Source organism: Coregonus lavaretus (assembly GCF_964263955.1).
Source record: "Coregonus lavaretus genome assembly, chromosome: 7".
In the NCBI taxonomy this organism is placed as follows: Eukaryota; Metazoa; Chordata; class Actinopteri; order Salmoniformes; family Salmonidae; genus Coregonus; species Coregonus lavaretus.
The window spans coordinates 49,898,727-49,925,855 of NC_139994.1; the positions used below are offsets into that span (position 1 = coordinate 49,898,727).

The 27,129-nt window shown below is 43.5% G+C and overlaps 1 protein-coding gene across 1 annotated transcript in view; it reads right to left on the minus strand.

The window, feature by feature from the left end:
- The window catches only part of dnah2 (dynein, axonemal, heavy chain 2), a gene marked incomplete at its 5' end in the record, with an annotated part of 216,531 nt that overhangs the window by 15,193 nt on the left and 174,209 nt on the right, over positions 1–27,129 (minus strand). Inside the window, 18 exons of the mRNA XM_084165815.1 lie at positions 422–608; positions 882–1,008; positions 3,235–3,434; positions 3,891–4,035; positions 6,740–6,873; positions 7,023–7,322; positions 11,624–11,690; positions 11,968–12,116; positions 12,441–12,563; positions 12,804–12,968; positions 13,229–13,345; positions 14,523–14,692; positions 17,715–17,856; positions 20,051–20,167; positions 20,285–20,495; positions 22,636–22,775; positions 23,352–23,484; positions 25,247–25,386. Of these exons, the coding sequence (XP_084021941.1) occupies positions 422–608; positions 882–1,008; positions 3,235–3,434; positions 3,891–4,035; positions 6,740–6,873; positions 7,023–7,322; positions 11,624–11,690; positions 11,968–12,116; positions 12,441–12,563; positions 12,804–12,968; positions 13,229–13,345; positions 14,523–14,692; positions 17,715–17,856; positions 20,051–20,167; positions 20,285–20,495; positions 22,636–22,775; positions 23,352–23,484; positions 25,247–25,386 (2,767 nt within the window). The remainder of the gene's footprint in view (positions 1–421; positions 609–881; positions 1,009–3,234; positions 3,435–3,890; positions 4,036–6,739; positions 6,874–7,022; positions 7,323–11,623; positions 11,691–11,967; positions 12,117–12,440; positions 12,564–12,803; positions 12,969–13,228; positions 13,346–14,522; positions 14,693–17,714; positions 17,857–20,050; positions 20,168–20,284; positions 20,496–22,635; positions 22,776–23,351; positions 23,485–25,246; positions 25,387–27,129) is intronic.

Sequence of the window (27,129 nt, forward strand, 5' to 3'; positions counted from 1 at the left end):
TATTTTCCCTGTGTGCATGTTTGTTCCAGTGCGCCTGTTTTGCGCACTGGACTGGTTACCCTGGATTACGGAATAAACTCTGTATACTGTAATTTACCCTCCTGCGCCTGACTCCTTCAAATCACGCATCACAACATGTTTCCCATGCCAATAAAGCCCACTGAATTGAGAGAGAGCGAGCGAGAGAGAGAGAGACAAGATAGGAGTAGAATGATATTCAGCATCAATTTAACAATGACAAATTAAAACTATATACTCACATTTTTTTATCAAAGATTTTACTACACATACAAACGGTATCCAACTGTTGCACATAAGAAAACAAGATGGATTCATTCATAGAGACACACACATTAACTGATATGCAGGCATGACATACTGTGTAGTAACACACACACACTCCCAACCCTACCCCTCTCACCAGGTAGCTGTGCGGTCTCAGGCCCGGCACTCGTGTACCAAAGGTTCCAGTCTCGGGGGTACTGTTCGAAGGAGGCCATGAGGCCGTGGAAGTTAGCCAGCTTGTCCAGCTCTGTCACATTGTCCCAGTTAGACTCAGCCAGCCAGCTAGAACACGGGTTCTCCATCTGACTCTCCTTATCTAGAACCTAGAGGAGAGAGAGAGGGGGGAGGGAGGCGAGAGAGAGAGAGACATTTTAATGGATGTGTTTTCTAGTTTATTGCACATTTTCGCATTATGGCACCTATATAACTGCCCATTCAGTACTAGCTCTTGCAACATGTCTGAGTCTGCTGCTTGAGGAAGATTTATTGACTAACTGTGTGTTTGACAATACCTTCCTCATTAATCCTTAGAGGACTAATACAATTGTGATCAATTGAATGGCACATTCAGTCTGTTCTGTGTGTGTGTGTCTCACCAGTCCTCCCCTGAGGAAGAAGCTGTATTCGTCCATGTTGAGTTTACCAGCCACCTCCAGGATCTTAGCACAAATCTGGAAACTGAAGAGCAGCTTGTGGACCTCAAACAGACCACGACACGTGTACCTGGAGAAGACAGGGACAGTCTTGATCAAACTTGGTTGTACACACACTTGAAGACACTGGAAGAAGAGGTTATCTCCACAGAATTAAACAGTACAGGACTGTATTGTACCTCTATGGTAATCTGTATTTAGTATCTAATGTGTGTTCTGTGTTGCAGCTTTGTCTGTGTATTACTTTGTTAATCACTTCACATTTATTACATTTACATTTTAGTCATTTAGCAGATGCTCTTATCCAGAGCGACTTACAGTTAGTGAATACATTTTTTTTTTTTATACTGGCCCCCCGTGGGAATCAAACCCACAACCCTGGCGTTGCAAACGCCATGCTCCATCCCTGCCGGCCAATCCCTCCCCTACCCTGGACGACGCTGGGCCAATTGTGCGCCGCCCATGAGTCTCCCGGTCGCGGCCGGCTGCGACAGAGCCTGGATTCGAACCAGGATCTCTAGTGGCACAGTTAGCACTGCGATGCAGTGCCTTAGACCACTGCGCCACTCAGGAGATTTATATATACAGTTGAAGTCGGAAGTTTACATACACTTAGGTTGGAGTCATTAAAACTTGTTTTTCAACCACTCCACAAATGTCTTGTTAACAAACTATAGTTTTGGCAAGTCAGTTAGGACATCTACTTTGTGCATGACACAAGTAACAATTGCTTACAGACAGATTATTTCACTTATAATTCACTGTATCTCAATTACAGTGGGTCAGAAGTTTACATACACTAAGTTGACTGTGCCTTTAAACAGCTTAGAAAATTCCAGAAAATGATGTCATGGCTTTAGAAGCTTCTGATAGGCTAATTGACATAATTTGAGTATATTGGAGGTGTACCTGTGGATGTATTTCAAGCCCTACCTTCAAACTCAGTGCCTCTTTGCTTGACATCATGGAAAAATCTAAAGAAATCAGCCAAGACCTCAGAAAAAAATGTGTAGACCTCCACAAGTCTGGTTCATCCTTGGAAGCAATTTCCAAACGCCTGAAGGTACCACGTTCATCTTTACAAACAATAGTACGCAAGTATAAACACCATGGGACCACGCAGCTGTCATACCGCTCAGGAAGGAGACGCGTTCTGTCTCCTAGAGATAAACGTACTTTGGTGCGAAAAGTGCAAAATCAATCCCAGAACAACAGCAAAGGACCTTGTGAAGATGCTGGAGGAAACAGGTACAAAAGTATCTATATCCACAGTAAAACGAGTTCTATATCGACATAACCTGAAAGGCCGCTCAGCAAGGAAGAAGCCACTGCTCCAAAACCGCCATAAAAAAGCCAGACTACGGTTTGCAACTGCACATGGGGACAAAGATCGTACTTTTTGGAGAAATGTCCTCTGGTCTGATGAAACAAAAATAGAACTGTTTGGCCATAATGACCATTGTTATGTTTGGAGGAAAAAGGGGGGATGCTTGCAAGCCGAAGAACACCATCCCAACTGTGAAGCACGGGGGTGGCAGCATCATGCTGTGGGGGTGCTTTGCTGTAGGAGGGACTGGTGCACTTCACAAAATAGATGGCATCATGAGGAAGGAAAATTATGTGGATATATTGAAGCAACATCTCAAGACATCAGTCAGGAAGTTAAAGCTTGGTCGCAAATGGGTCTTCCAAATGGACAATGACCCCAAGCATACTTCCAAAGTTGTGGCAAAATGTCTTAAGGACAACAAAGTCAAGGTATTGGAGTGGCCATCACAAAGCCCTGACCTCAATCCTATAGAAAATGTGTGGGCAGAACTGAAAAAGCATGTGCGAGCAAGGAGGCCTACAAACCTGACTCAGTTACACCAGCTCTGTCAGGAGGAATGGGCCAAAATTCACCCAACTTATTGTGGGAAGCTTGTGGAAGGCTACCCGAAACGTTTGACCCAAGTTAAACAATTTAAAGGCAATGCTACCAAATACTAATTGAGTGTATGCAAACTTCTGACCCACTGGGAATGTGATGAAAGAAATAAAAGCTGAAATAAATCCTTCTCTCTACTTAAAATAAAGTGGTGATCCTAACTGACCTAAGACAGGGAATTTTTACTAGGATTAAATGTCAGGAATTGTGAAAAACTGAGTAAATGTATTTGGCTAAGGTGTATGTAAACTTCCGACTTCAACTGTATATACATTATACCAAAATTCATCATCATTCCTATCATTATTCTAGTCCCTGTAGACAGCGTATGTGTGGTAGTCGTTCAGGTTATATTATATTATGTTGTACCTGTAGACAGCGTATGTGTGGTAGTCGTTGAGGTTGGCGATCCTCTCGTCCAGTTTGTGTGAGCGCTGACTCTTCTCTATGCTGAGGTTGAACAGGTCTATGTAGGCATCCAAACTGAACTGGTACATGGGGTCGATACGGCCCATATCGTTTAATACAAAGAACAGGATGGAGGCCCGCTGGGCACACTGACGGTACGCCTAGAGGGGAGGACATGGATATATGGCTTTCATGAAGACATTGGTCAGTAACACTCAACTTAGAATGGTGATAATGTAGCATTTATAAAGCAATTATACCTGTTATAAAAGAGACATAATGTTCTGTTATGTCTACATAGTCATTTATACAACCTCCTCAACGCCTCTTTCCCTCCTCACCCCCTCCACCCCTTCTCACCTCTTCACCACCTCCCTCACTCCTCACCCCCTCCCTCCCTCCCTCCCTCCCTCCTCACCCCCTCTCCCCTACCCTCCCTCCCTCCCTCCCTCCTCACCCCCTCTCCCCTATCCTCCCTCCCTCCCTCCCTCCTCACCCCCTCTCCCCTACCCTCCCTCCCTCTCTCCCTCCCTCCTCACCCCCTCTCCCCTATCCTCCCTCCCTCCCTCCTCACCTCCTCTCCCCTACCCTCCCTCCCTTCCTCCCTCCCTCCTCACTTCTCTGGCCGTGTCGATCTTGATCTCAGTCAGTTCGCTGGTCTCCAGTTGTTCTGAGACCTCTGTGGCCGTCACTTTAGACGTTTGCAGGGTGTTCACCAGCTGAACATCATCCAGGAGAGAACCCGTTGCCTCATTCAACAGCCTGCAATACATACAATTATTATTATTTTTCTAGCACTGTGATTGTTACCAGCACTTTTCTGAAGAAGGCTTTAATTGTGAAGATCAAGCTACTGTATATGGTTGTTTCTTTTTATTTAAATGCACGTATTGTAAATCATTCTGATTTTTTTTAAAATAAAATAACGAAAATAACTAAATGACTAGAACATGACTAAAATGTAATGTTGAAATTGTAGCTAGGGCATTAACAGACAGTTGGGTCAGTATAATGGGTTAGTATAATAAAATACTGCAGTATTACTATTTACTATTAGTGTAGTATGTAGTAGTGTAGTACACACTTAGAAAAAAAGGTGATATCTAGAACCAAAAGGGGTTATTCGGCTGTCCCCATTGGAGAACCCTTTCAAGAACCTCTTTTGGTTCCATGTAGAACCCGTTTGGTTCCAGGTAGAACCCTTTCCACAGAGGATTCTAAATGGAACCCAAAGGAGTTCTACCTGGAACCAAAAAGGTTTATCCTATGGGGACAGCCGCAGAACCCTTCTGGAACCCATTTTCTAAGAGTGTATGTAGTAGTGTAGTATGTAGTAGTGTAGTGTGTATAGTAGTGTAGTATGTATAGTAGTGTAGTATATATAGCAGTGAAGTATGTAGTAGTGTAGTATGTATAGTAGTGTAGTATATATAGTAGTGTAGTATGTAGTGTAGTATGTAGTGTAGTATATATAGTAGTGTAGTATGTAGTAGTGTAGTATGTATAGTAGTGTAGTATGTGTAGTAGTGTAGTATGTAGTAGTGTAGTATGTATAGTAGTGTAGTATGTAGTAGTGTAGTATGTAGTAGTGTAGTATGTAGTAGTGTAGTATGTATAGTAGTGTAGTATGTAGTGTAGTATGTAGTAGTGTAGTATGTATAGTAGTGTAGTATGTATAGTAGTATGTATAGTAGTGTAGTATGTAGTAGTGTAGTATGCAGTAGTGTAGTATGTAGTAGTGTAGTATGTAGTAGTGTAGTATGTAGTAGTGTAGTATGTATAGTAGTGTAGTATGTATAGTAGTGTAGTATGTAGTAGTGTAGTATGTAGTATGTATAGTAGTGTAGTATGTATAGTAGTGTAGTATGTATAGTAGTGTAGTATGTAGTAGTGTAGTATGTAGTAGTGTAGTATGTGTAGTAGTGTAGTATGTAGTAGTGTAGTATGTAGTAGTGTAGTATGTGTAGTAGTGTAGTATGTAGTAGTGTAGTATGTATAGTAGTATGTATTGTAGTGTAGTATGTAGTAGTGTAGTATGTAGTAGTGTAGTATGTATAGTAGTGTAGTATGTATAGTAGTATGTATAGTAGTGTAGTATGTATAGTAGTGTAGTATGTAGTAGTGTAGTATGTATAGTAGTGTAGTATGTAGTAGTGTAGTATGCAGTAGTGTAGTATGTAGTAGTGTAGTATGTATAGTAGTGTAGTATGTATAGTAGTATGTATAGTAGTGTAGTATGTAGTAGTGTAGTATGCAGTAGTGTAGTAGTGTAGTATGTAGTAGTGTAGTATGTAGTAGTGTAGTATGTAGTAGAGTAGTATGTAGTAGTGTAGTATGTAGTATGTATAGTAGAGTAGTATGTATAGTAGTGTAGTATGTAGTAGTGTAGTATGTATAGTAGTGTAGTATGTAGTAGTGTAGTATGTAGTAGGTATAGTAGTGTAGTATGTATAGTAGTGTAGTATGTAGTAGTATAGTATATAGTAGTGTAGTATGTATAGTAGTATGTACAGTGGGGAAAAAAAGTATTTAGTCAGCCACCAATTGTGCAAGTTCTCCCACTTAAAAAGATGAGAGAGGCCTGTAATTTTCATCATAGGTACACGTCAACTATGACAGACAAATTGAAATCAGCCAGTAGTATGTATAGTAGTATGTATAGTAGTGTAGTATGTAGTAGTGTAGTATGTAGTAGTGTAGTATGCAGTAGTGTAGTATGTATAGTAGTGTAGTATGTATAGTAGTGTAGTATGTAGTAGTGTAGTATGTAGTAGTGTAGTATGTATAGTAGTGTAGTATGTATAGTAGTATGTATAGTAGTGTAGTATGTATAGTAGTGTAGTATGTAGTAGTGTAGTATGTATAGTAGTGTAGTATGTAGTAGTGTAGTATGCAGTAGTGTAGTATGTAGTAGTGTAGTATGTATAGTAGTGTAGTATGTATAGTAGTATGTATAGTAGTGTAGTATGTAGTAGTGTAGTATGCAGTAGTGTAGTAGTGTAGTATGTAGTAGTGTATTATGTAGTAGTGTAGTATGTAGTAGAGTAGTATGTAGTAGTGTAGTATGTAGTATGTATAGTAGAGTAGTATGTATAGTAGTGTAGTATGTAGTAGTGTAGTATGTAGTAGTGTAGTATGCAGTAGTGTAGTATGTATAGTAGTGTAGTATGTATAGTAGTGTAGTATGTAGTAGTGTAGTATGTAGTAGTGTAGTATGCAGTAGTGTAGTATGTATAGTAGTGTAGTATGTATAGTAGTGTAGTATGTAGTAGTGTAGTATGGGGTGGCAGTTGGCCTAGCGGTGAAGAGCGTTGGGCCAGTAACCGAAATGTCGCTGGTACGAATCCACAAGCCGACTAGGTGAAAAATCTGCCGATGTGCCCTTGAGCAAGGCACTTAACCCTAATTGCTCCTGTAAGTCGCTCTGTATAAGAGCTTCTGCTAAATGACTAAAATGTAAATGTACCTGAGGATCTCGTCCTCCAGCTCCTGTAGCTTCCTCTTGCCAGAGGCGATGTTGATGACTAGAGAGTCTTTCTGCTCCTCTAACTCTGGACGCTCCTTCCTCACCACGATCCCTAGGAGCTGGGCCTCCAGGCCCTGGCATATACACACACCATACATGCACAAGGTTAGAAATATACACACACACACACGCGCGCGGTGTGGACATGTCGAAACACACTCATCTACATACACAGATTACGCCTACGAACGCAAAGATTACACACACAAACACATGTACCGACCTGTTCCTTGACAGCAAAATTGACGATGGTGGTCTTGGTGGAGATCTCGGGGGTGTAGTGAGGGTTGGACAGCTTGGTGGTGATGTAGAATCTAAACGCTGGGCTGTACTCCACCTCTTTTTCACCTAACTTCAACAGGAGCCTTCCACCGACGTGTGTGAGAGACTTGTTGAGGATGGGGGCCAGTGAGGGATCTAGTTCCTCCTGGACGTTTTGCAGCAGAACTGGAGAACCAAACTGCACCGCGTTCTCCAAGATACGCAGGAAGTCTGGCATCTGAAGGTCTATCACTTTCAGACCCTGAGAGAGGGAGAAAGAGAGAGAAAGAGGGAGAAACCAAGACAAATAAACAAACAAACAAAAGCAAATACTAGTGATGGAAAGCATGAAAGCAAAAGGAGAGAAGAGAAAGAGAGAGAAGAGAGCCCAGTGAATGAGAGAAGAGAAAGAGAGAGAAGAGAGCCCAGTGAATGAGAGAAGAGAAAGAGAGAGAAGAGAGCCCAGTGAATGAGAGAAGAGAAAGAGAGAGAAGAGAGCCCAGTGAATGAGAGAAGAGAAAGAGAGAGAAGAGAGCCCAGTGAATGACAGAAGAGAAAGAGAGAGAAGAGAGCCCAGTGAATGAGAGAAGAGAAAGAGAGAGAAGAGAGCCCAGTGAATGAGAGAAGAGAAAGAGAGAGAAGAGAGTCCAGTGAATGAGAGAAGAGAAAGAGAGAGAAGAGAGCCCAGTGAATGAGAGAAGAGAAAGAGAGAGAAGAGAGCCCAGTGAATGAGAGAAGAGAAAGCAAACAGTGTAAAGTGAAAAATGGGTAGACATTGTTTCACGCCTGTAGTGCTGAGCGATTAGTGTTTTTTTTAGGTCGGTTCGGTTTCGGTTCAATTATTACTAAATAATCACGATTTTCGATTTTGGTTTTGACGAAAACAAATTACATTAAATGCACTATGCATTATGTGGGTTGAATGCTGTAATAACACAGAATAAAACAATTAATAAAAGTACCATGCTGGAAGTTACTGCCCATGACTGCTTAACACTTATTAACTATCAGTTATTCACATTACTTTAATAAAATATTTCAGTTGTTGTGTATATTACATTTGTTTTATTTGATGACTTTATTGTTTCATTCCAAGTCATCATGTCATCTCTATAGAGCTGATGCCTATGCTGTCTGACAAAATCATTACTACAAATCGTTGTAGTAGTTCTTCAAAGTAAATACTTTTATGACTGCTGAATATCAACTATCAATCACTTAGATCATGTATTTTCAGGTAGAGATACCTCAGAAAAAACTGCTCTCTATGTATCCCCTCTTGATCGCGCATTCTTCTTTCACTTATGTAGCAGACGTAAAAGAAACACAGACCGGACAAGTAACCGCGCAATGGATTATGGCCATTGTAGTTAATTATCACATTTTCTGTGCTAAACTATGTAGAACATTGGCCTGTTGGAAACTACAACTTCTTACTACATCGCACAGTTCGGGCATGAGCTGATTTATCTCTAGAGAAACTGCAGCGCAACATGCGCATTGAGCTCAAAGAAAAGAAAAATGGAATTCAAATAAATGAACCCACTCTGTCAATTTGTTGTTTAAAAAACGAAAAATAAGTGACATTTCGATTAATTGCTCAGCACTACACGCCTGTTACCGCTGTTGCCCAATTGTCCCTAAATGTCAGCGTTTTGGCCATATTTAAGGAGAGCATTGGAGTGGAGTGGTGCTGATGAGACCAGGCTGAAAGTAGCTGGAGAGAGGAGTGAAAGGTCAGAGAGGGAGAGAAAGAAGAGAGGAGAACAAAGGAGAGGAGGGAGGGAGGGAGGGATATACATAAGAAGTGACATTGGCCAGAGAAGAGAAGTGAGGAGAAGAGAAGAAAGGAGAAGAGAGGAGAAGAGAAGAGAGGAGAAGAGAGGAGAAGAGAGGAGAAGAGATGAGAAGAGATGAGAGGAGAAGAGAGGAGAAGAGATGAGAAGAGATGAGAGGAGAAGAGAGGAGAAGAGATGAGAAGAGATGAGAGGAGAAGCGAGGAGAAGAGAAGAGAGGAGAGGTAGAGGTCCTGGGCAGACGTGGGTGAAATTGGGTGTCGTCTGTCTTGTCTGAGAGTGACAGAAAGAAAGGCATGGTGACCCATAGAGTGGTCCAGACTGAGAAAAACAGAAGGGGTGCCTGAGTCACTCTCTCCCCCCTCCCTCCCTTCACCATCACTCACTCTTAGGTTAACTACACACACCTGCCTATTCTCTCTCTCGCTCTCTTTCTTTCAAACACACACACAGACAGACAGAAAAGGGTGCCCTTTGAAGAAATTGACAGTTTTTTACTGACGTTACTTTACTGACCGAGAGGGCCAAACTGCTTATTGAAATGCCAAAAGGAGAGAGGGAACACATACAACAAGTGTCTGAAGAAAGGAGGAGGAGAGAAGGAGGAAAGAAAGGAGGAGAGAAACCGCAGAGCTGGGGAGGAAAATATTAAGTTGTAAACTTACTCTTTGTTCACTTGGGTCTCTGTGTGTGTTTGTGTGCGTGTGTGTGTGTGTGTGTTTGTGTGCGTGTGTGTGTGTGTGTGTGTGTGTGTGTGTGTGCTGTGCTGAAAGGACCTTATCTGATGAAGGAAGCCTACTGGTCTTAACTAAAAGCATTAAAATGTCAAAACCTGTCTCAAACGTGCTTTGTTGATGGGATTACGGTGGAGAATCTGGCTCAATTTTGGCTCCTTCAGGGGATATAATATATAATGAATGTTGCTGTTACTGTATATTGTACGTGTTATGCTTCATGTTTTCAGGGACCTTGTGACCTTTCAACATGGTAAACATTGTAAGTATGGTAAAGGTCACGGGTGAGTAGAGCAAGAGAAAGAGCTTTGAAAAATACTTTTTTGTCTATTCATGTTACATGGAATGCGTAGACAAACACACAAGTAGAGAGTACGAGGTCAATACCATGAAAGTAGACAGTGGCAGAGAGAAATGTGAGAGTGAGGAGAGAGAAAGACATAATATGTGACTCGTTTCAGGAAACTAGGCGTATGTCGCGCATCACTACTTCACAGGAGAGCCATTTGAACGTAAACTTTTTTAAAAATCAAAATACGTTTATTTGGCAGAAATGCCTTCTGGAACATGTGAACTTTCATGTACCTTAATAACAAACTTGTATGCCATCTGTAAATACGAATAAAGTTGTTAAATTACGAGCCTAGTTGGTTTAGCCACAGAAAAAGACAGCAACCTTCCCGCTAGCCATGATTGGCTGAGATAATGAGTGGGCTGGACATGCCGAGAGATGAGTTCGGATTGGTCTTCCATGTAGCAGGCTTCTGTCTATTTGAGCTGGTCAGTATGTGTAGGTAATCCTGTCTAACACGGCCTTAAAATATATATATCACTTAGTAGAACTGCATTAGTGTTGCTCTCCACTTTCTGCAGGACCGAGTTTTGAAATCAGTGGAATTTCAGTATGATAGCTAAGGAGATGGAGAAAACACCTGTCTCCGGATTACATCTTCAAACTAAGGGCAACCATGGCATCCGTGAGAGAGGGAGAAGCGTCCATCCTTGTATACGGGTAAGATAGTCTAGCTAGCTACATTTTCAGTTATTACACGTTTCAAATTTTGTCAGAAAGTCGTTTTCATTTCAAGTTAAAGTGTACTGTTAGCTAGCTAGCTAACATTAGCTGGCTGGCTCGCTAGCTAACATTACATGTATGATCTGTGTAGTAATATTATTCGTATCTCAGAGCCATTTGCTTTGCTAGTTATAGCCTAATGTTAGCTAGCTAACATTGAACCTGGTTGGTTAGCTACCTGCAGATTCATGCAGGGTAGTAACGTCATGAGTTGGGATTATGGTTAATTGTTTAGCTAGCTAGCTAACCATTTCAATAGAATGTTAATGATGTCAATGCGACAACTGTTGATAGACGTAGCTGATAAATTCGCTCTGGCTATCTACGCCGATTTCAGAGCACTCTCGTCTGAGTGTGTCAGAGCGCAGAATAACTGACGGATGTACGAACGCTCAACACCCATTGAATATGGCCGGTGTCAGTAAACATTGGCAAAAAAGCGTAAATTGTTACCAGCAACACAGTTGCAGTCACCAACGCTCTGGATAACATAAAAACAGCCTAACCAGCTCTGCTAGAACGAGTAAAATGGTCAGAGTCAGCTGTTCTCTCATTTGTGTCTGGAAGTAGCTAGCAAACTAGCCAACGTTAGCCAGTTAGCTTGGGTGCTTGACTGCTGTTGTTAGGACAGAACGCTCGGATCAAAGAGATGGGTGGGGCTAAAGCTTAAGAGGGTGTGAACGATGCTGAATGGGTGTAGAGAAAGAAGAGGTCTCCAGTAGGTGTACCAAAACATTCAAAGACCATTTTCTCAAAAGTGAGATTACAAGTTTAGCAACTTTCAAAGCAGAATTACTTTCCCATATTTCCTTAACTGTAGTGTATGATATACCATTTTCTAGCTCTCAGTCTCTACTTTTATCCGTTGTAAAAAATAAAAAATAAAATAAAAAAAATTATTTTGCTACATAAGACCGAATCAAGCCGGTCGGTCACATATGTACAAAGCAGGTCTCACCCTCTTCATCTCCATGTTTTTGATCCACTTCAGGGCTTGGCCTTGTGGGTCCACCATCAGCGGCCATCTTGGAAAAACAAACAGACGCAATACGTTTACATTATCAAGCTAGACAGTAGCCACAACACCCAAACTCTAGTATCCATGTCTTCTTATCCTTATCAGTGAGGTCTGTGAGACTGAGATAGGTGTAATCTTTGTTTGATTATAAATAGAGCAGTTTTGTCTCGTCTAGACTATTGAAGTAATATTATAAATATGAAACTAAGCACTAAGCAAAGACGGTGAGAACTGAATAACAATACTAGTCTCTACTGAATGTGTGCGTGTGTGTGCTGTCTGACCGGTTGCCGCGGGTGACGATGACTCCGTTCTCGGTGGAGAAGGCATCGGAGGGCAGACCCTGGATGTTCCAGTCCCTTACGGCCGTGGGCTTGGACAGGAACACAGCGAAACTAAACCCTGGAGAACACGGCACCTCCAACTCACGCACCTGATGGAGAAAGGGCAAAGAGGGAGGAAGGGAGGGGCGAGAGAGAGAGAGAGGAAGAGAGAGGTGGGAGAGAGAAAGAAAGAAAGAAAGAAAGAAAGAAAGAAAGAAAGAAAGAAAGAAAGAAAGAAAGAAAGAAAGAAAGAAAGAAAGAAAGAAAGAAAGAAAGAAAAAGCAACAGGGAATGTGGTTAAATGTGTGTGTGAGTGCGTGAGAGAGAGAGACATGGAGGTAACAGTGAATAATATATCCACACAAATACATTTTCACATACTGGTGTGCTGTGACAAAGTGGAGGAAAATCCAGACAGTGACATTGTCACTCACCTGTTTCATCCATTTAGAGACCAGCTCGTCTCTGTAGTTGGAGAGGAAAGGCCCCATGTAGGAGAGGAAGGCTGCAGCCAGCAGACAGTCTCCTACCAGAAAACCCATGTTCTTCTCCAAACCCTGAGATACACACACATCTCCAGGTCACACTCATGGATGTGACCATCAAAACAAAGAAAGATGAAGGAGAAAAGCTACCGGTCAACTTTAATGATAAGAAATTATCATTTTGATCTTCTGACCAAATGACTCTTTGAAACTTGATTCAGACACACTACTGGTGTGAAAGCTGTGTGATGAGTTGTGTGTGTGATAGTGTGTTTTAGCTGGCTGTGTGAGCTCAATAATAGGGGGTCGTACCACCACAGTCTCCTCCCAGCGGATTCTCTCTCCAGCCAGTCCAGACACCAGTTTCCCGGCCCGGTCCAGTTTGATCTCCATGTCCTCTGACTTCCTCCTCAACTCCTCCTTCTGAGCCAGCTTCTCATCATACTGCCTCTTCAACAGTTCCAGCTTCTCCCCTACCTACACACACACACACACAAAATACAGCACACAGATTCGCACGCAACTAGATTCATCTCCATTTTTACTATCCTCACTTCCAAAAAGCACCTGAGTACCAATCAGAAACACAAACACTCACACAGACTCATTGACACTCCAGAAACGAATCAGCTATAGTGAGTATTTCCCATGCAGGCAGGCAGGTCTCCTCTCCTCTCCACCCCTGTACAGTACCTCTCTGAGTTGGTGTGTGTGTGCGCGAGTGTGCGTGTGTGTACCTCTCTGAGTTTCGCCTGGGCCTCTGCCAGGGAAGCCTGTTTCTCTGCCAGCTGGGACATGGCACCGTTCAGCCTGGCTCTCTTAGGCTCCACCACCCTGAAGATACGACCATACACCTGGGAGAGAGATACAGAGAGATAGAGAGAGATAGAGAGAGAGAGCAAGAGAGAGAGAGAGAGAGAGAGAGAGAGAGAGAGAGAGAGAGAGAGAGAGAGCAGGAATGAGAGAGAGAGCGGGAATGAGAGAGAGAGAGAGAGAGGGTGAGAGAGAGGGAGGGTGAGAAAGAGAGAGAGAGACAGAGTGTGGGAAAGAGAGAGAGACTTTTTGACTTTTTGTCTTACTTTAATCACATGGCGTGCCACCATAGAGAGGGAGAGAGACATACAGTAACAGCTGGTAGTTGATGGTATAGGTGTGGTGAGTGTGTGTATACAGTCAGTGGCCAGTTTACCAAAATGGTTCGCTCCTACAGACAGTGGCCGTGGCTTGCTAAATAAAGCAGGCAGACAGGCATCGAGGCATCCAGTTACTGTTTGATTGAACATTAGAATGGGCAAAACGATTGACCTAAGCGACTTTTGAGCGTGGTATGATCGTCGGTGCCAGGCGCCGGATCCAGTATCTCAGAAACGGACGGCCTCCTGGGCTTTTCACACACGACAGTGTCTAGGGTTTACCGAAAATGGTGCGACAAACAAAAAACATCCAGTCAGCGGCAGTACTTTGGGCGATAAAACTGCTTGTTTATGAGAGGTCGAAGGAGAATGGCAAGAATCATGCAAGCGGGCCACAAACAGGCAAATAACGCAGTATAACAGTGGGGTGCAGAACGGCATCTCAGAACGCACAACTCGTCAGTCCTTGTCACGGATGGGCTATTGCAGCAGATGACCACACCGGGTTCCACTCCTATCAGCTAAAATCAAGACGAAGTGGCTCCAGTGGCACACGATCACCAACAATGGTCAATTGAGGAGTGGAAAAACATTGCCTGGTCCAACGAATCCTGGTTCCTGTTGTGTCATGCTGATGGCAGAGTCAGGATTTGGCGTAAGCAGCATGAGTCCATGGCCCCATCCTGCCTGGTGTCAACTGTACAGGCTGGTGGCGGTGGTGTAATGGTGTGGGGAATGTTTTCCTGGCACACGGTAGGTCCCTTGATACCAATTGAACAACGTTTCCATTCCCCGAAGAATTCAGGCTGTTCTGCAGGCAAAGGGGGGTCCAACCTGGTACTAGATGGGTGTACCTAATAAACTGGCCACTGAGTGTATGTGTATGTATACAGCTCACCTCCATGGCTCTGACCCACATGCAGAGGGACTTGGCGGCCAGGGAGACCCGTCCTATGATCTCCGGATGAAAGTCTGGCTGGGTGCAGTACTGGCCAATTTTCTTCAGTACGCGGTCTGAGATGTTGTCCTTGTCAAAGTGGACCAGCTGCTTGATGAAGTTGCCCTCGCCTGCATGTCAGACACCAAGGGCAACCAGTCAATATCTCTCTCTCCCTCTCCCTCTCCCTCTCTCTCTCTCTCTCTCTCTCTCTCTCTCTCTCTCTCTCTCTCTCTCTCTCTCTCTCTCTATTCAATTCAATTCAATTCAATAGACTTTATTGACATGGCAAGTAAAATTACTTACATTGTCAAAGTATACATATAACAAAAATGGTGGGACCAACAGCAATAATAATAGTAGTAGTGGAAATGGGATTACCATTAACAGCAACTACAACAACAATATTAATGAGAATAACAATACATTAAAGCAGTAGTAGTCGACCAATCTCAACATGACTGAGCAGACACATTACATGCTATGAAAGCCTAAACAAAACAGGAAATATTATTGACATTACATTACAATTTTCACTGGCTGTCCCTCAGGTTGTGGCAGGAGGACACATATTTGGCTGCCAAAATTGCACATTTTGGCTTTTCACCCAATAAATATTAGATTTTTTCTTCCTCTTTTATAGTTTCAAATTCGTTGTACTGAATGATAATTTTGGGAAAGAAAGATTCTCTTAGGTCTGAGTATTTGTCACAGTGTAATAGGAAATGCAGCTCTGTCTCTACCTCTCCCCGGGGGCAGAGTGCGCACAGCCTGTCCTCTCTGGGCAGCCAGGTTTGCCTGTGACGACCGGTCTCTATAGCCAGACTGTGCTCACTAAGTCTGTACCTAGTCAGTGTTTTTCTCAGTTTTCTATCAGTCACAGTGGTCAGATAGTCTGCCACCATGTACTGTCTGTTTAGAGCCAAATAGCATTGAAGTTTACTTTGATTTTTTGTGGTGTCTTTCCAATAGGTGATATATTTTTCTTTTTGCTTTGTGATGATTTGGTTGGGCCAGATTTTCTGAGTGCTGTCCTGAGGCTCTATGAGGTTGGTTTTGGTTAGTGAACTGAGCCTCAGAACCAGCTGGCTGAGGGGACTCTTCTCTTGTTTCATCTCTTGACATAGTAGAGCTGTGTGATGGAATGTTTTGGGGTCACTTGTTTTTAGATGGTTGTAAAATTTGATGGCTCTTTTTTCTATTCGAATAAGGAGGGGGTATTGGCCCAATTCTGCTCTACATGCGTTATTTGGAGTTTTTCTTTGCACTTGCAATACAGTCTTGCAAAACTCTGCATGCAGTATTTCGATTGGATGTTTGTCCCATTTGGTAAATTCAGTATTAGAGAGCGGACCCCATACTTCGCTGCCATATAGAGCAATTGGTTCTATAACTGATTGGACAATTTTGAGCCAGATTCTAATTGGAATTTCGATTTTAATATTCCTTTTAATGGCATAGAATGCTCTTCTTGCTTTGTCTCTCAGCTCATTCACAGCCATGTGAAAGCTACCTGTGTTGCTGATATTTAGTCCTAGATATGTGTAATTTTTGGTGTGTTCTAATAGAACTGTGTCCAAATAGAATTTATATTTGTCATCCTGATTTCCTGACCTTTTTTGGAATATCATTATATTCGTTTTTTTTAGATTAACGGTCAGGGCCCAGGTCTGACAGAATCTGTGCAGATGATCTAGATGCTGCTGTAACCCCTCCTTAGTGGGAGACAGTAGCACCAGGTCATCTGCGTACAGCAGACACTTGATTTCAGTGTTGTGTAGGGTGAGACCAGGTGCTGACGATTCTTCTAAATGTTTTTGCCAATTCGTTAATGTAGATGTTAAATAGTGTTGGACTTATTGGGCAGCCCTGTTTCACTCCACGTCCCTGAGAGAAGAAGTCTGTTTGCTTGTTGCCGATTCTCTCTCTCTCTCTCTCTCTCTCTCTCTCTCTCTCTCTCTCACCTTTCTCTATTTTCATTGTTTAGGTTTCATCCGTTTCTTAATACAATACAGTATGTCTCAAGTTCTGGTCTGGCTCTTCCTCTTTGTGCCCACTACTGTAGCTAGATACTGTATACACCACCGGTTCTCAATCCTGATCCTGGGGACTAGCACTACACACCTGATTCTAATCATCCAAGCCTGATTCATATGAATCAGTTGTGTAGTGCTATGGCAAAAAGCAAAAATGTGCACCCCTTTGGGTCCCCAGGATCAGGAATGAGTACCACTGGCATACACTGTAAAGGAGTTGCCGTGAATTTGACAGTAACTTACAGGCAGCTCAGTAGCAAGTAAAATTCTCTCTTTCATATTGCAGTACACCTACTGTAATATAAATACGGTATCAAAGCAAGTACTGTGTAATGACACAGTACAATACCGTAAAATGTACTGTATTATACAGTAAAAAAGTAAATGCTACCGTAATAGGAATCAATGAATGAATAAATTCATTAATGAAATTCATTGAGGGGAGGGGTTTGTATTTCACACAATTTTACTGTAATTACAAGGGATTAGTCTAAGCAGGTTGGCTGCTTGGTAGTGTTTACACATTATAGCATTTTTATGAATATATCATGTTTTAGGCCTATACCACTTGCACTGCTAGATGCCTTAACAAAGGCTTCTAAACTGGCAGCGGAAACAGGGAAAAACAGACCAAAATGACATGGCAAAATGCTCAACCATTTAATGTTTAATACTTGCTGCCACTCCACATAGGAGTTAAATTGGTACAGCAGTCTTACTCACGGGTGCAACAAATATAGCCTCTTACAAGACACGCCTCAGAATATGTTAATGAGACAGAAACAACAATATGATGCATCCACTAGTGGTCAAAAGGTTTTTGGTGCTCCAAAGATACAGTACAGTACTATATACTATACTATTTTACTGTTGATACAAACATTAATTAATGTATAAATTACAGTTTTCCATTACATTTTCTTTATTACCTTTTCTTTATTCCATTACCCCCCCCCCCCCCCCCCACCACCACCACCACCACCACCACCACCACCTCCCCCCTCCATCTCTCTCTCACCCAGCTGTCTGTTGGCCTCTGCCCAGGTAGATTTGAGGAAGTAGGGAGAGAGGAACAGAGGGAGAGAGAAAGAGAGTTAGATAGAAAAAGAGATCTCACCCAGCTGTCTCTTGGCCTCTGCCCAGGTGGGCTCGTTGCCTCTGAGGATCATGACAGCCTGCATGACGGTCTCCACCAGGGTCGGGGGACGGCCGTACGACTTGATCTCTGTCATGTCCTTCTTATTCAGGGACTCCAACGCCTGGGGAGGAGAGGAGAGGGAGGAGGAGAGGAGGGGAGACAAGGTGAGTGGAGGGGAGAAGAGAGGAGAGGATAGGGGGGAGAGAAGGGAAAGGAGAGGGTGGGAGGAGAGAGTCAGTAAATATGGTAACACAATCACAGAAGGTTACCATATACACTGCTCAAAAAAATTAAGGGAACACTTAAACAACACAATGTAACTCCAAGTCAATCACACTTCTGTGAAATCAAACTGTCCACTTAGGAAGCAACACTGATTGACAATAAATTTCACATGCTGTTGTGCAAATGGAATAGACAACAGGTGGAAATTATAGGCAATTAGCAAGACACCCCCAATAAAGGACTGGTTCTGCAGGTGGTGACCACAGACCACTTCTCAGTTCCTATGCTTCCTGGCTGATGTTTTGGTCACTTTTGAATGCTGGCGGTTCTTTCACTCTAGTGGTAGCATGAGACGGAGTCTACAACCCACACAAGTGGCTCAGGTAGTGCAGCTCATCCAGGATGGCACATCAATGCGAGCTGTGGCAAGAAGGTTTGCTGTGTCTGTCAGCGTAGTGTCCAGAGCATGGAGGCGCTACCAGGAGACAGGCCAATACATCAGGAGACGTGGAGGAGGCCGTAGGAGGGCAACAACCCAGCAGCAGGACCGCTACCTCCGCCTTTGTGCAAGGAGGAGCAGGAGGAGCACTGCCAGAGCCCTGCAAAATGACCTCCAGCAGGCCACAAATGTGCATGTGTCTGCTCAAACGGTCAGAAACAGACTCCATGAGGGTGGTATGAGGGCCCAACGTCCACAGGTTGGGGTTGTGCTTACAGCCCAACACCGTGCAGGACGTTTGGCATTTGCCAGAGAACACCAAGATTGGCAAATTCGCCACTGTGACAGAGTCTGGAGACGCCATGGAGAACGTTCTGCTGCCTGCAACATCCTCCAGCATGACCGGTTTGGCAGTGGGTCAGTCATGGTGTTGGGTGGCATTTCTTTGGGGGGCCGCACAGCCCTCCATGTGCAGAGGTAGCCTGACTGCCATTAGGTACCGAGATGAGATCCTCAGACCCCTTGTGAGACCATATGCTGGTGCGGTTGGCCCTGGGTTCCTCCTAATGCAAGACAATGCTAGACCTCATGTGTCAGCAGTTCCTGCAAGAGGAAGGCATTGATGCTATGGACTGGCCTGCCCGTTCCCCAGACCTGAATCCAATTGAGCACATCTGGGACATCATGTCTCGCTCCATCCACGTTGCACCACAGACTGTCCAGGAGTTGGCGGATGCTTTAGTCCAGGTCTGGGAGGAGATCCCTCAGGAGACCATCCGCCACCTCATCAGGAGCATGCCCAGGCGTTGTAGGGAGGTTATACAGGCACGTGGAGGCCACACACACTACTGAGCCTCATTTTGACTTGTTTTAAGGACATTACATCAAAGTTGGATCAGCCTGTAGTGTGGTTTTCCACTTTAATTTTGAGGGTGACTCCAAATCCAGACCTCCATGGGTTGATAAATTAGATTTCCATTGATAATTTTTGTGTGATTTTGTTGTCAGCACATTCAACTATGTAAAGAAAAAAGTATTTAATAAGATTATTTCATTCATTCAGATCTAGGATGTGTTATTTTAGTGTTCCCTTTATTTTTTTGAGCAGTGTATATTATTGTACCAACTCTGCTGATTGTCCTGTTTGAAAAACCAATAAATATATGTGTTAAAAAAACTAGTTTATACATACAATGTGTTAATGCATTTTTTAAACCATTTCACCTGCGTTTTATATTGAAAGTCAACAGTGTTTTTTTTCTTCTTCAATAGAGTGATCAGGGGAGTTCAACTATAGTTTTCCTTCCCAGAAAATACATTAGTGCAACACATCAGATGACAGCATAAGTGGAACGCTATTTGGATGGCAGCCACACAAGTAATTGAGCTTACATTGAAAAAGCAAGGTATTTTCTTTAAAACGATGCATTACCATCATAGAATGAATGTGTGCAGCCAGCTCAATTTCCCAATGTTTAGCTTGAAGTTAATCTTGCATTTTACCGGAGAAAAGTAGGCTTCACCGAGAAAATTGTGTAACTGAAATATGCAGAATTCTGCGTTAAGGCGACCCCTGCTGCTATTGAGACCCAGCCATACACAGAGGCAGTATCACACATAGAAACACATGCAGCACATATAAACAGCTTACCTTCATGGCCTCCTCCAGAGCAGGCACGGCTTCATCCAGGTCTCTCTGGGCGTTCTCAGCCATGGCCCTACACTTGATCTCCTCTGCTCCGATCTTCTCACTGTGGGCACTCACAGTCTACACACAAACACTGTTTAAGTGATAGTTCACTCCAAAATCAAACTCCCCTCACACACACACACACAGACCCCCCACACAGTCCAACCCCCGCCCCCCACACACACACACACGTACCTTCTGCTGTTCATCGGCCTCTCTCTTCTGCTGGACGATGATGACCAGGTACTCCTCACACTGTTTCTGGAAGTCAGCCACCTTCTTCTTGGCCTCTTCCAGCTCCACAGACATGGCCTCCACCTTGCTGCGCGTGTCGTCTATCTTAAACAGGCCGTTCCTCAGCTTGGATACCTGCTCCCCCAGCTCACTGCGCTTCTCAGCCAGCAGCCTGGAGATACACAGGGAGAGTGAGAGTTAGAATGAGTGTAGGAAAGATAAAGTGAAAGAAAGAAAGAAAGAAAGAAAGAAAGAAAGAAAGAAAGAAAGAAAGAAAGAAAGAAAGAAAGAAAGAAAGAAAGAAAGAAAGAAAGAAAGAAAGAAAGAAAGAAAGAAAGAGCAAGAATACAGAGAGTCAGGGAGTTAGATAGAATAAGACAGACAGACAGACAGACAGACAGACAGACAGACAGACAGACAGACAGACAGACAGACAAACGTTTTTGATCCCCTGCTGATTTTGTACGTTTGCCCACCGACAAAGAAATGATCAGTCTATAATTTTAATGGTAGGTTTATTTGAACAGTGAGAGACAGAATAACAACAACAAAAATCCAGAAAAACGTATGTCAAAAATGTTATAAATTGATTTGCATTTTAATGAGGGAAATAAGTATTTGACCCCCTCTCAATCAGAGAGATTTCTGGCTCCCAGGTGTCTTTTATACAGGTAACGAGCTGAGATTAGGAGCACACTCTTAAAGGGAGTGCTCCTAATCTCAGCTTGTTACTGGTATATAAGACACCTGTCCACAGAAGCAATCAATCAATCAGATTCCAAACTCTCCACCATGGCCAAGACCAAAGAGCTCTCCAAGGATGTCAGGGACAAGATTGTAGACCTACACAAGGCTGGAATGGGCTACAAGACCATCGCCAAGCAGCTTGGTGAGAAGGTGACAACAGTTGGTGCAATTATTCGCAAATGGAAGAAGCACAAAATAACTGTCAATCTCCCTCGGCCTGGGGCTCCATGCAAGATCTCACCTCGTGGAGTTGCAATGATCATGAGAACGGTGAGGAATCAGCCCAGAATTACACGGGAAGATCTTGTCAATGATCTCAAGGCAGCTGGGACCATAGTCACCAAGAAAACAATTGGTAACACACTACGCCGTGAAGGACTGAAATCCTGCAGTGCCCGCAAGGTCCCCCTGCTCAAGAAAGCACATATACATGCCCGTCTGAAGTTTGCCAATGAACATCTGAATGATTCAGAGGAGAACTGCGTGAAAGTGTTGTGGTCAGATGAGACCAAAATGGAGCTCTTTGGCATTAACTCAACTCGCCGTGTTTGGAGGAGAAGGAATGCTGCCTATGACCCCAAGAACACCATCCCCACCGTCAAACATGGAGGTGGAAACATTATGCTTTGGGAGTGTTTTTCTGCTAAGGGGACAGGACAACTTCACTGCATCAAAGGGACGATGGACGGGGCCATGTACCGTCAAATCTTGGGTGAGAACCTCCTTCCCTCAGCCAGGGCATTGAAAATGGGTCGTGGATGGGTATTCCAGCATGACAACGACCCAAAACACACGTCCAAGGCAACAAAGGAGTGGCTCAAGAAGAAGCACATTACGGTCCTGGAGTGGCCTAGCCAGTCTCCAGACCTTAATCCCATAGAAAATCTGTGGAGGGAGCTGAAGGTTCGAGTTGCCAAACGTCAGCCTCGAAACCTTAATGACTTGGAGAAGATCCGCAAAGAGGAGTGGGACAAAATCCCTCCTGAGATGTGTGCAAACCTGGTGGCCAACTACAAGAAACGTCTGACCTCTGTGATTGTCAACAAGGGTTTTGCCACCAAGTACTAAGTCATGTTTTGCAGAGGGGTCAAATACTTATTTCTCTCATTAAAATGCAAATACATTTATAACATTTTTGACATGCGTTTTTCTGGATTTTCTTGTTGTTATTCTTTCTCTCACTGTTCAAATAAACCTACGATTAAAATGATATACTGATCATGTCTTTGTCAGTGGGCAAACGTACAAAATCAGCAGGGGATCAAATTCTTTTTTCCCTCACTGTACATAGAGACAGATACAGAGACAGATACAGAGACAGACAGACAGACAGATACAGAAATACAGACAGACAAATACAGAGACAGACAGCCAGACAGATACAGAAAGACAGACAGATACAGAAAGACAGATCGATAGATCCAGAAAGACAGAGAGACACAATGTGAAAGATATACTGCATCAAAGAGTGGGAGACAGCAGACCTGGTAGACAGGGAGATGACTGACAGATTGAGAGAGGTCTAAGAACACTTTGAGTTGGTGATGGGGATGGTAGTTAGCTACTTTTTGTATCCAGACACCAGCTCCAGGTAGTTGGTAGGAGTGACGTAGTTGTGTCTCTTCAGCTCCAGCTTCATCCTCTGGGAGAACTGGGCCACAGACTGGTGCATGGTCACAAAGATACTGGCCACTTTGGTCTGGATCTACAGGAACACAGATATAATGTTATTACAACATTATTACAACGTTATACAACATTATACAACATTACTGGGCCACAGACTGGTGCATGGTCACAAAGATACTGGCCACATTGGTCTGGTTCTACAATAAATTCCCAACATGGATATAACGTTATAAAATGTTATTACAACACAATATAACATTATTGAAACATTATACAACATTACAAGAGCCAAGAGCTTCTCCTGGTCGGGTCATGTGGCCAGGAACATACTTCCTACAACATTCCTACAACATTATATACCATTGTGACAACAGAGAACAGAGCAGAGCAGTGTTGTGTAGGAGTGTGTGTAGGCGAAGGTGACGTGTATGTGATGGGTACAGCACAGTAGATATGAATATAACAAAACAACCTTTAGCCCTGAGGTTTTCACTACCCAGCAGCTCTTCATAAATGTATTTTAAAAGACTAGCTAGCAGCTACAGCGGAAGGAGGAGAGGGTGAATCACTCCATTACACAGCAGGCTAACCTTCTAACACAGTTCAGTTAGATAGAAATGTGTGCATATGCATGTGTGTGTGCGTGTCTCACCCCCTCCGCGGTGCCCAGGGCCAGTCCGTCCAGGTATCTCTCAGCCACCTCCAGCAGGGCATCTCTGGGCCACTCTGAGAACCAGTCGATGGTGGTACAGTTCACCAGGGCTGGGTACTGACGGATATAGTTCCTGTGGAACACACACAAGTTAATCAGATGCAAAGATACCATTGATTTCAATAAAAGTTTCAATCTGTTTTGTGGTGTGCTCTGAGTCTAGTTGTGTCTAAATGGGTGTTGTGTGTTACCCAGGTTGGTGCTAAACACTTTATTTATTTTTATTTTTATTTCACCTTTATTTAACCAGGTAAGCCAGTTGAGAACAAGTTCTCATTTACAACTGCGACCTGGCCAAGATAAAGCAAAGCAGTGCGATAAAAACAACAACACAGAGTTACATATGGGGTAAAACAAAACAAAGTCAAAAATACAACAGAAAAAATATATATACAGTGTGTGCAAATGTAGCAAGTTATGGAGGTAAGGCAATAAATAGGCTATAGTGCAAAATAATTACAATTAGTATTAACACTGGAATGATAGATGTGCAAGAGATGATGTGCAAATAGAGATACTGGGGTAAAAATGAGCAAAATAAATAACAATATAGGGATGAGGTAGTTGGGCGGGCTAATTTCAGATGGGCTGTGTACAGGTGCAGTGATCGGTAAGGTGCTCTGACAACTGATGCTTAAAGTTAGTGAGGGAGATAAGTGTCTCCAGCTTCAGAGATTTTTGCAATTTGTTCCAGTCATTGGCAGCAGAGAACTGGAAGGAATGGCGGCCAAAGGAGGTGTTGGCTTTGGGGATGACCAGTGAGATATACCTGCTGGAGCGCATACTACGGGTGGGTGTTGCTATGGTGACCAATGAGCTAAGATAAGGCAGGGATTTGCCTAGCAGTGATTTATAGATGGCCTGGAGCCAGTGGGTTTGGCGACGAATATGTAGTGAGGACCAGCCAACAAGAGCGTACAGGTCACAGTGGTGGGTAGTATATGGGGCTTTGGAGACAAAACACTGGTGTGAAGGTGAATGGTGTGAATGATGAAAATCACTTTGAGCTCTTGGAAAAACGCGAATTAAATCCATTAAACTTAACAGTCGCCAAGACCCAAAGTCCATTGTCTGGGCCACTAGGTTTAGCTGGCTAATTACTGTCATGCCATCACACAGCCAGTGTGACTGTGACAGTGTGACTGGGTTGACCTGGTAAGATGGAGGTGGAGGAATGGAGGGGTGGAGGGATGGAGGAATGGAGGACAGCCCTGTAGCCAACAGCCAAGGCATGGTGATTAGCTCTGGGTAATGGGCCCTGCCAGCCCAATTAGTGGTATTATGTGTGAACACTGCCCTGTCTCACTAATGAGAGCGAGACAGACTGGTGTGTGTGTATGTGTGTGTGTGTGTGAGTGACCCAGCCGTCATGTCTGCTATCCATCCTGTCATTTCTAATCACAGCAAGCCTCAGGTCTAAAAACGCTGTGTCATCCTAAACACAAAACCTAATTTGCAAGACAAGGGATGGCGGGACGCACATGAGCTATTAACAAGCTGACATGTGTTCATGTTTTGCTGTCTATGCTCTAATATTGAGAATCAGCTGTGCTGGAGTGTGGGGTTTTGCACTCAGAGAGAGAGAGAGCAATGCTTTATGAGAAGGAAACAGATAATGAGAGAACCGTGGCAATGCTTTGGAAGATATCTCTACTACAGTACGTTGTCGTCCATTAGCACAGCTTGATGCCGCAGGAAAAGCTTTAATCTCTATCTCAAACCCTTATTGTTGAATGTGTTCAGTGCTTTGTAAATTACAAATTGCTTTGTTTGGTGAGATATAGCAGGTACTGTACATCATTTAACTTCAAAAACTGTCCTGAGTGCAGGCTTACCTGAAGGGGTCTCCCACAGGGCTCATGCAGAGCACGATGTGCAGGTTGTTCCTCACTCTCTCTATCAGGTAGTTGAACATGGAGTCTGGAGTCTCAATGATGTTGTCTTTCCTGGCCCAGTCCGACAGAGCACTGGACACCTGGACGAAGAGGTCAGGGTCAAAGGTTAATACACTGAGACAAAACCACATAAGAACAAACACAGAAAACACAAACTAGCCTACCACACATGCTGGATAGCACTATAACACTTTTATCTGTCTTTTTTTGTGGTGACTTTTCTATAAGAGATGTACTTATATAGTGAGATTATATACAGTATATATATATACATGTTGCGTTTATATTTTTGTTCAGTATATATATATATATATATATATATATATATATATATATATACACATGTAAAGTGTTGGTCCCATGTTTCATGAGCTGAAATAAAAGATCACAAAAAGCTTATTTCTCTCAAATTGTGTGCTCAAATTTGTTTACATCCCTGTTAGTGAGCATTTCTGCTTTGCCAAGATAATCCATCCACCTGACAGGTGCGGCATATCAAGAAGCATGCTGTTGCATGATCATTACATAGGTGCACCTTGTGCTGGGGGCAATAAAAGGCCTTTCTAAAATGTGCAGTTTTGTCACACAACACAATGCCACAGATGTCTCAAGTTTTGAGGGAGCGTGCAATTGGCATGCTGACTGCAGGAATGTCCACCAGAACTGTTGCAAGAGAATTTAATGTTCATTTTAGAGAATTTTGCAGTACGTCCAACCAGCCTCACAACCACAGACCACGTGCAACCACGCCAGCCCAGGACCTCCACATCCAGCTTCTTCACCTGTGGGATCGTCTGAGACCAGCCACTCGGACAGCTGATGAAACTGTGGGCTTGCACAACCGAAGAATTTCTGCACCAACTGTCAGAAACGGTCTCAGTGAAGCTCATCTTTGTGCTTGTCGTCCTCACCTGGGTCTTAACCTGACTGCAGTTCGGTATCGTAACCAACTTCAGCAGGCAAATGCTCACCTTTGATGGCCACTGGCACGCTGGAGAAGTGTGCTCTTCACGGATGAATCCTGGTTTCAACTGTTCCTGGGCAGATGGCAGACAGCGTGTACGGCGTCGTATGGTTGAGCGGTTTGCTGATATCAACATTATGCACAGACTGCCTCATGGTGGTGGTGCGGTTATGGAATGGGCAGGCATAAGCTCCGGACAACGAACAAAATTGCATTTTATCGATGGGAATTTCAATGCACAGAGATACCGTGACGAGATTCTGAGGCCCATTGTCGTGCCATTCATCCGCTTCCATCACCTCATGTTTCAGCATGATAATGCACAGCCCCGTGTCGCAAGGATCTGAACACAATTCCTGGAAGCTGAAAATGTCCCAGTTCTTCCATGGCCTGCATACTCACCAGACATGTCACCCATTGAGCATGTTTGGGATGCTCTGTATCGCCGTGTACGACAGTGTGTTCCAGTTCCCGCCAACAGGGCGGCAGGTAGTTTAGTGGGTAAGAGCGTTGTGCCAGTAACTGAAAGGTCGCTGGTTCTAATCCCGGAGCCGACTAGGTGAAAAATATGTCGATGTGCCCTTAAGCAAGGCACTTAACCGTAATTGCTCCTGTAAGTCGCTCTGGATAAGAGCGTCTGCTAAATGACAAAAAAAAAAAACTTCGCACAGCCATTGAAGAGGAGTGGGACAACATTCTACAGGCCACAATCAACAGCCTGATCAACTCTATGGGATGGAGATGTGTCACGCTGCATGAGACAAATGGTGATCACACCAGATACTGACTGGTTTTCTGATCCACGCCCCTACTTTGTTTTAAAGGCATCTGTGACCAACAGATGCATATCTGTATTCCC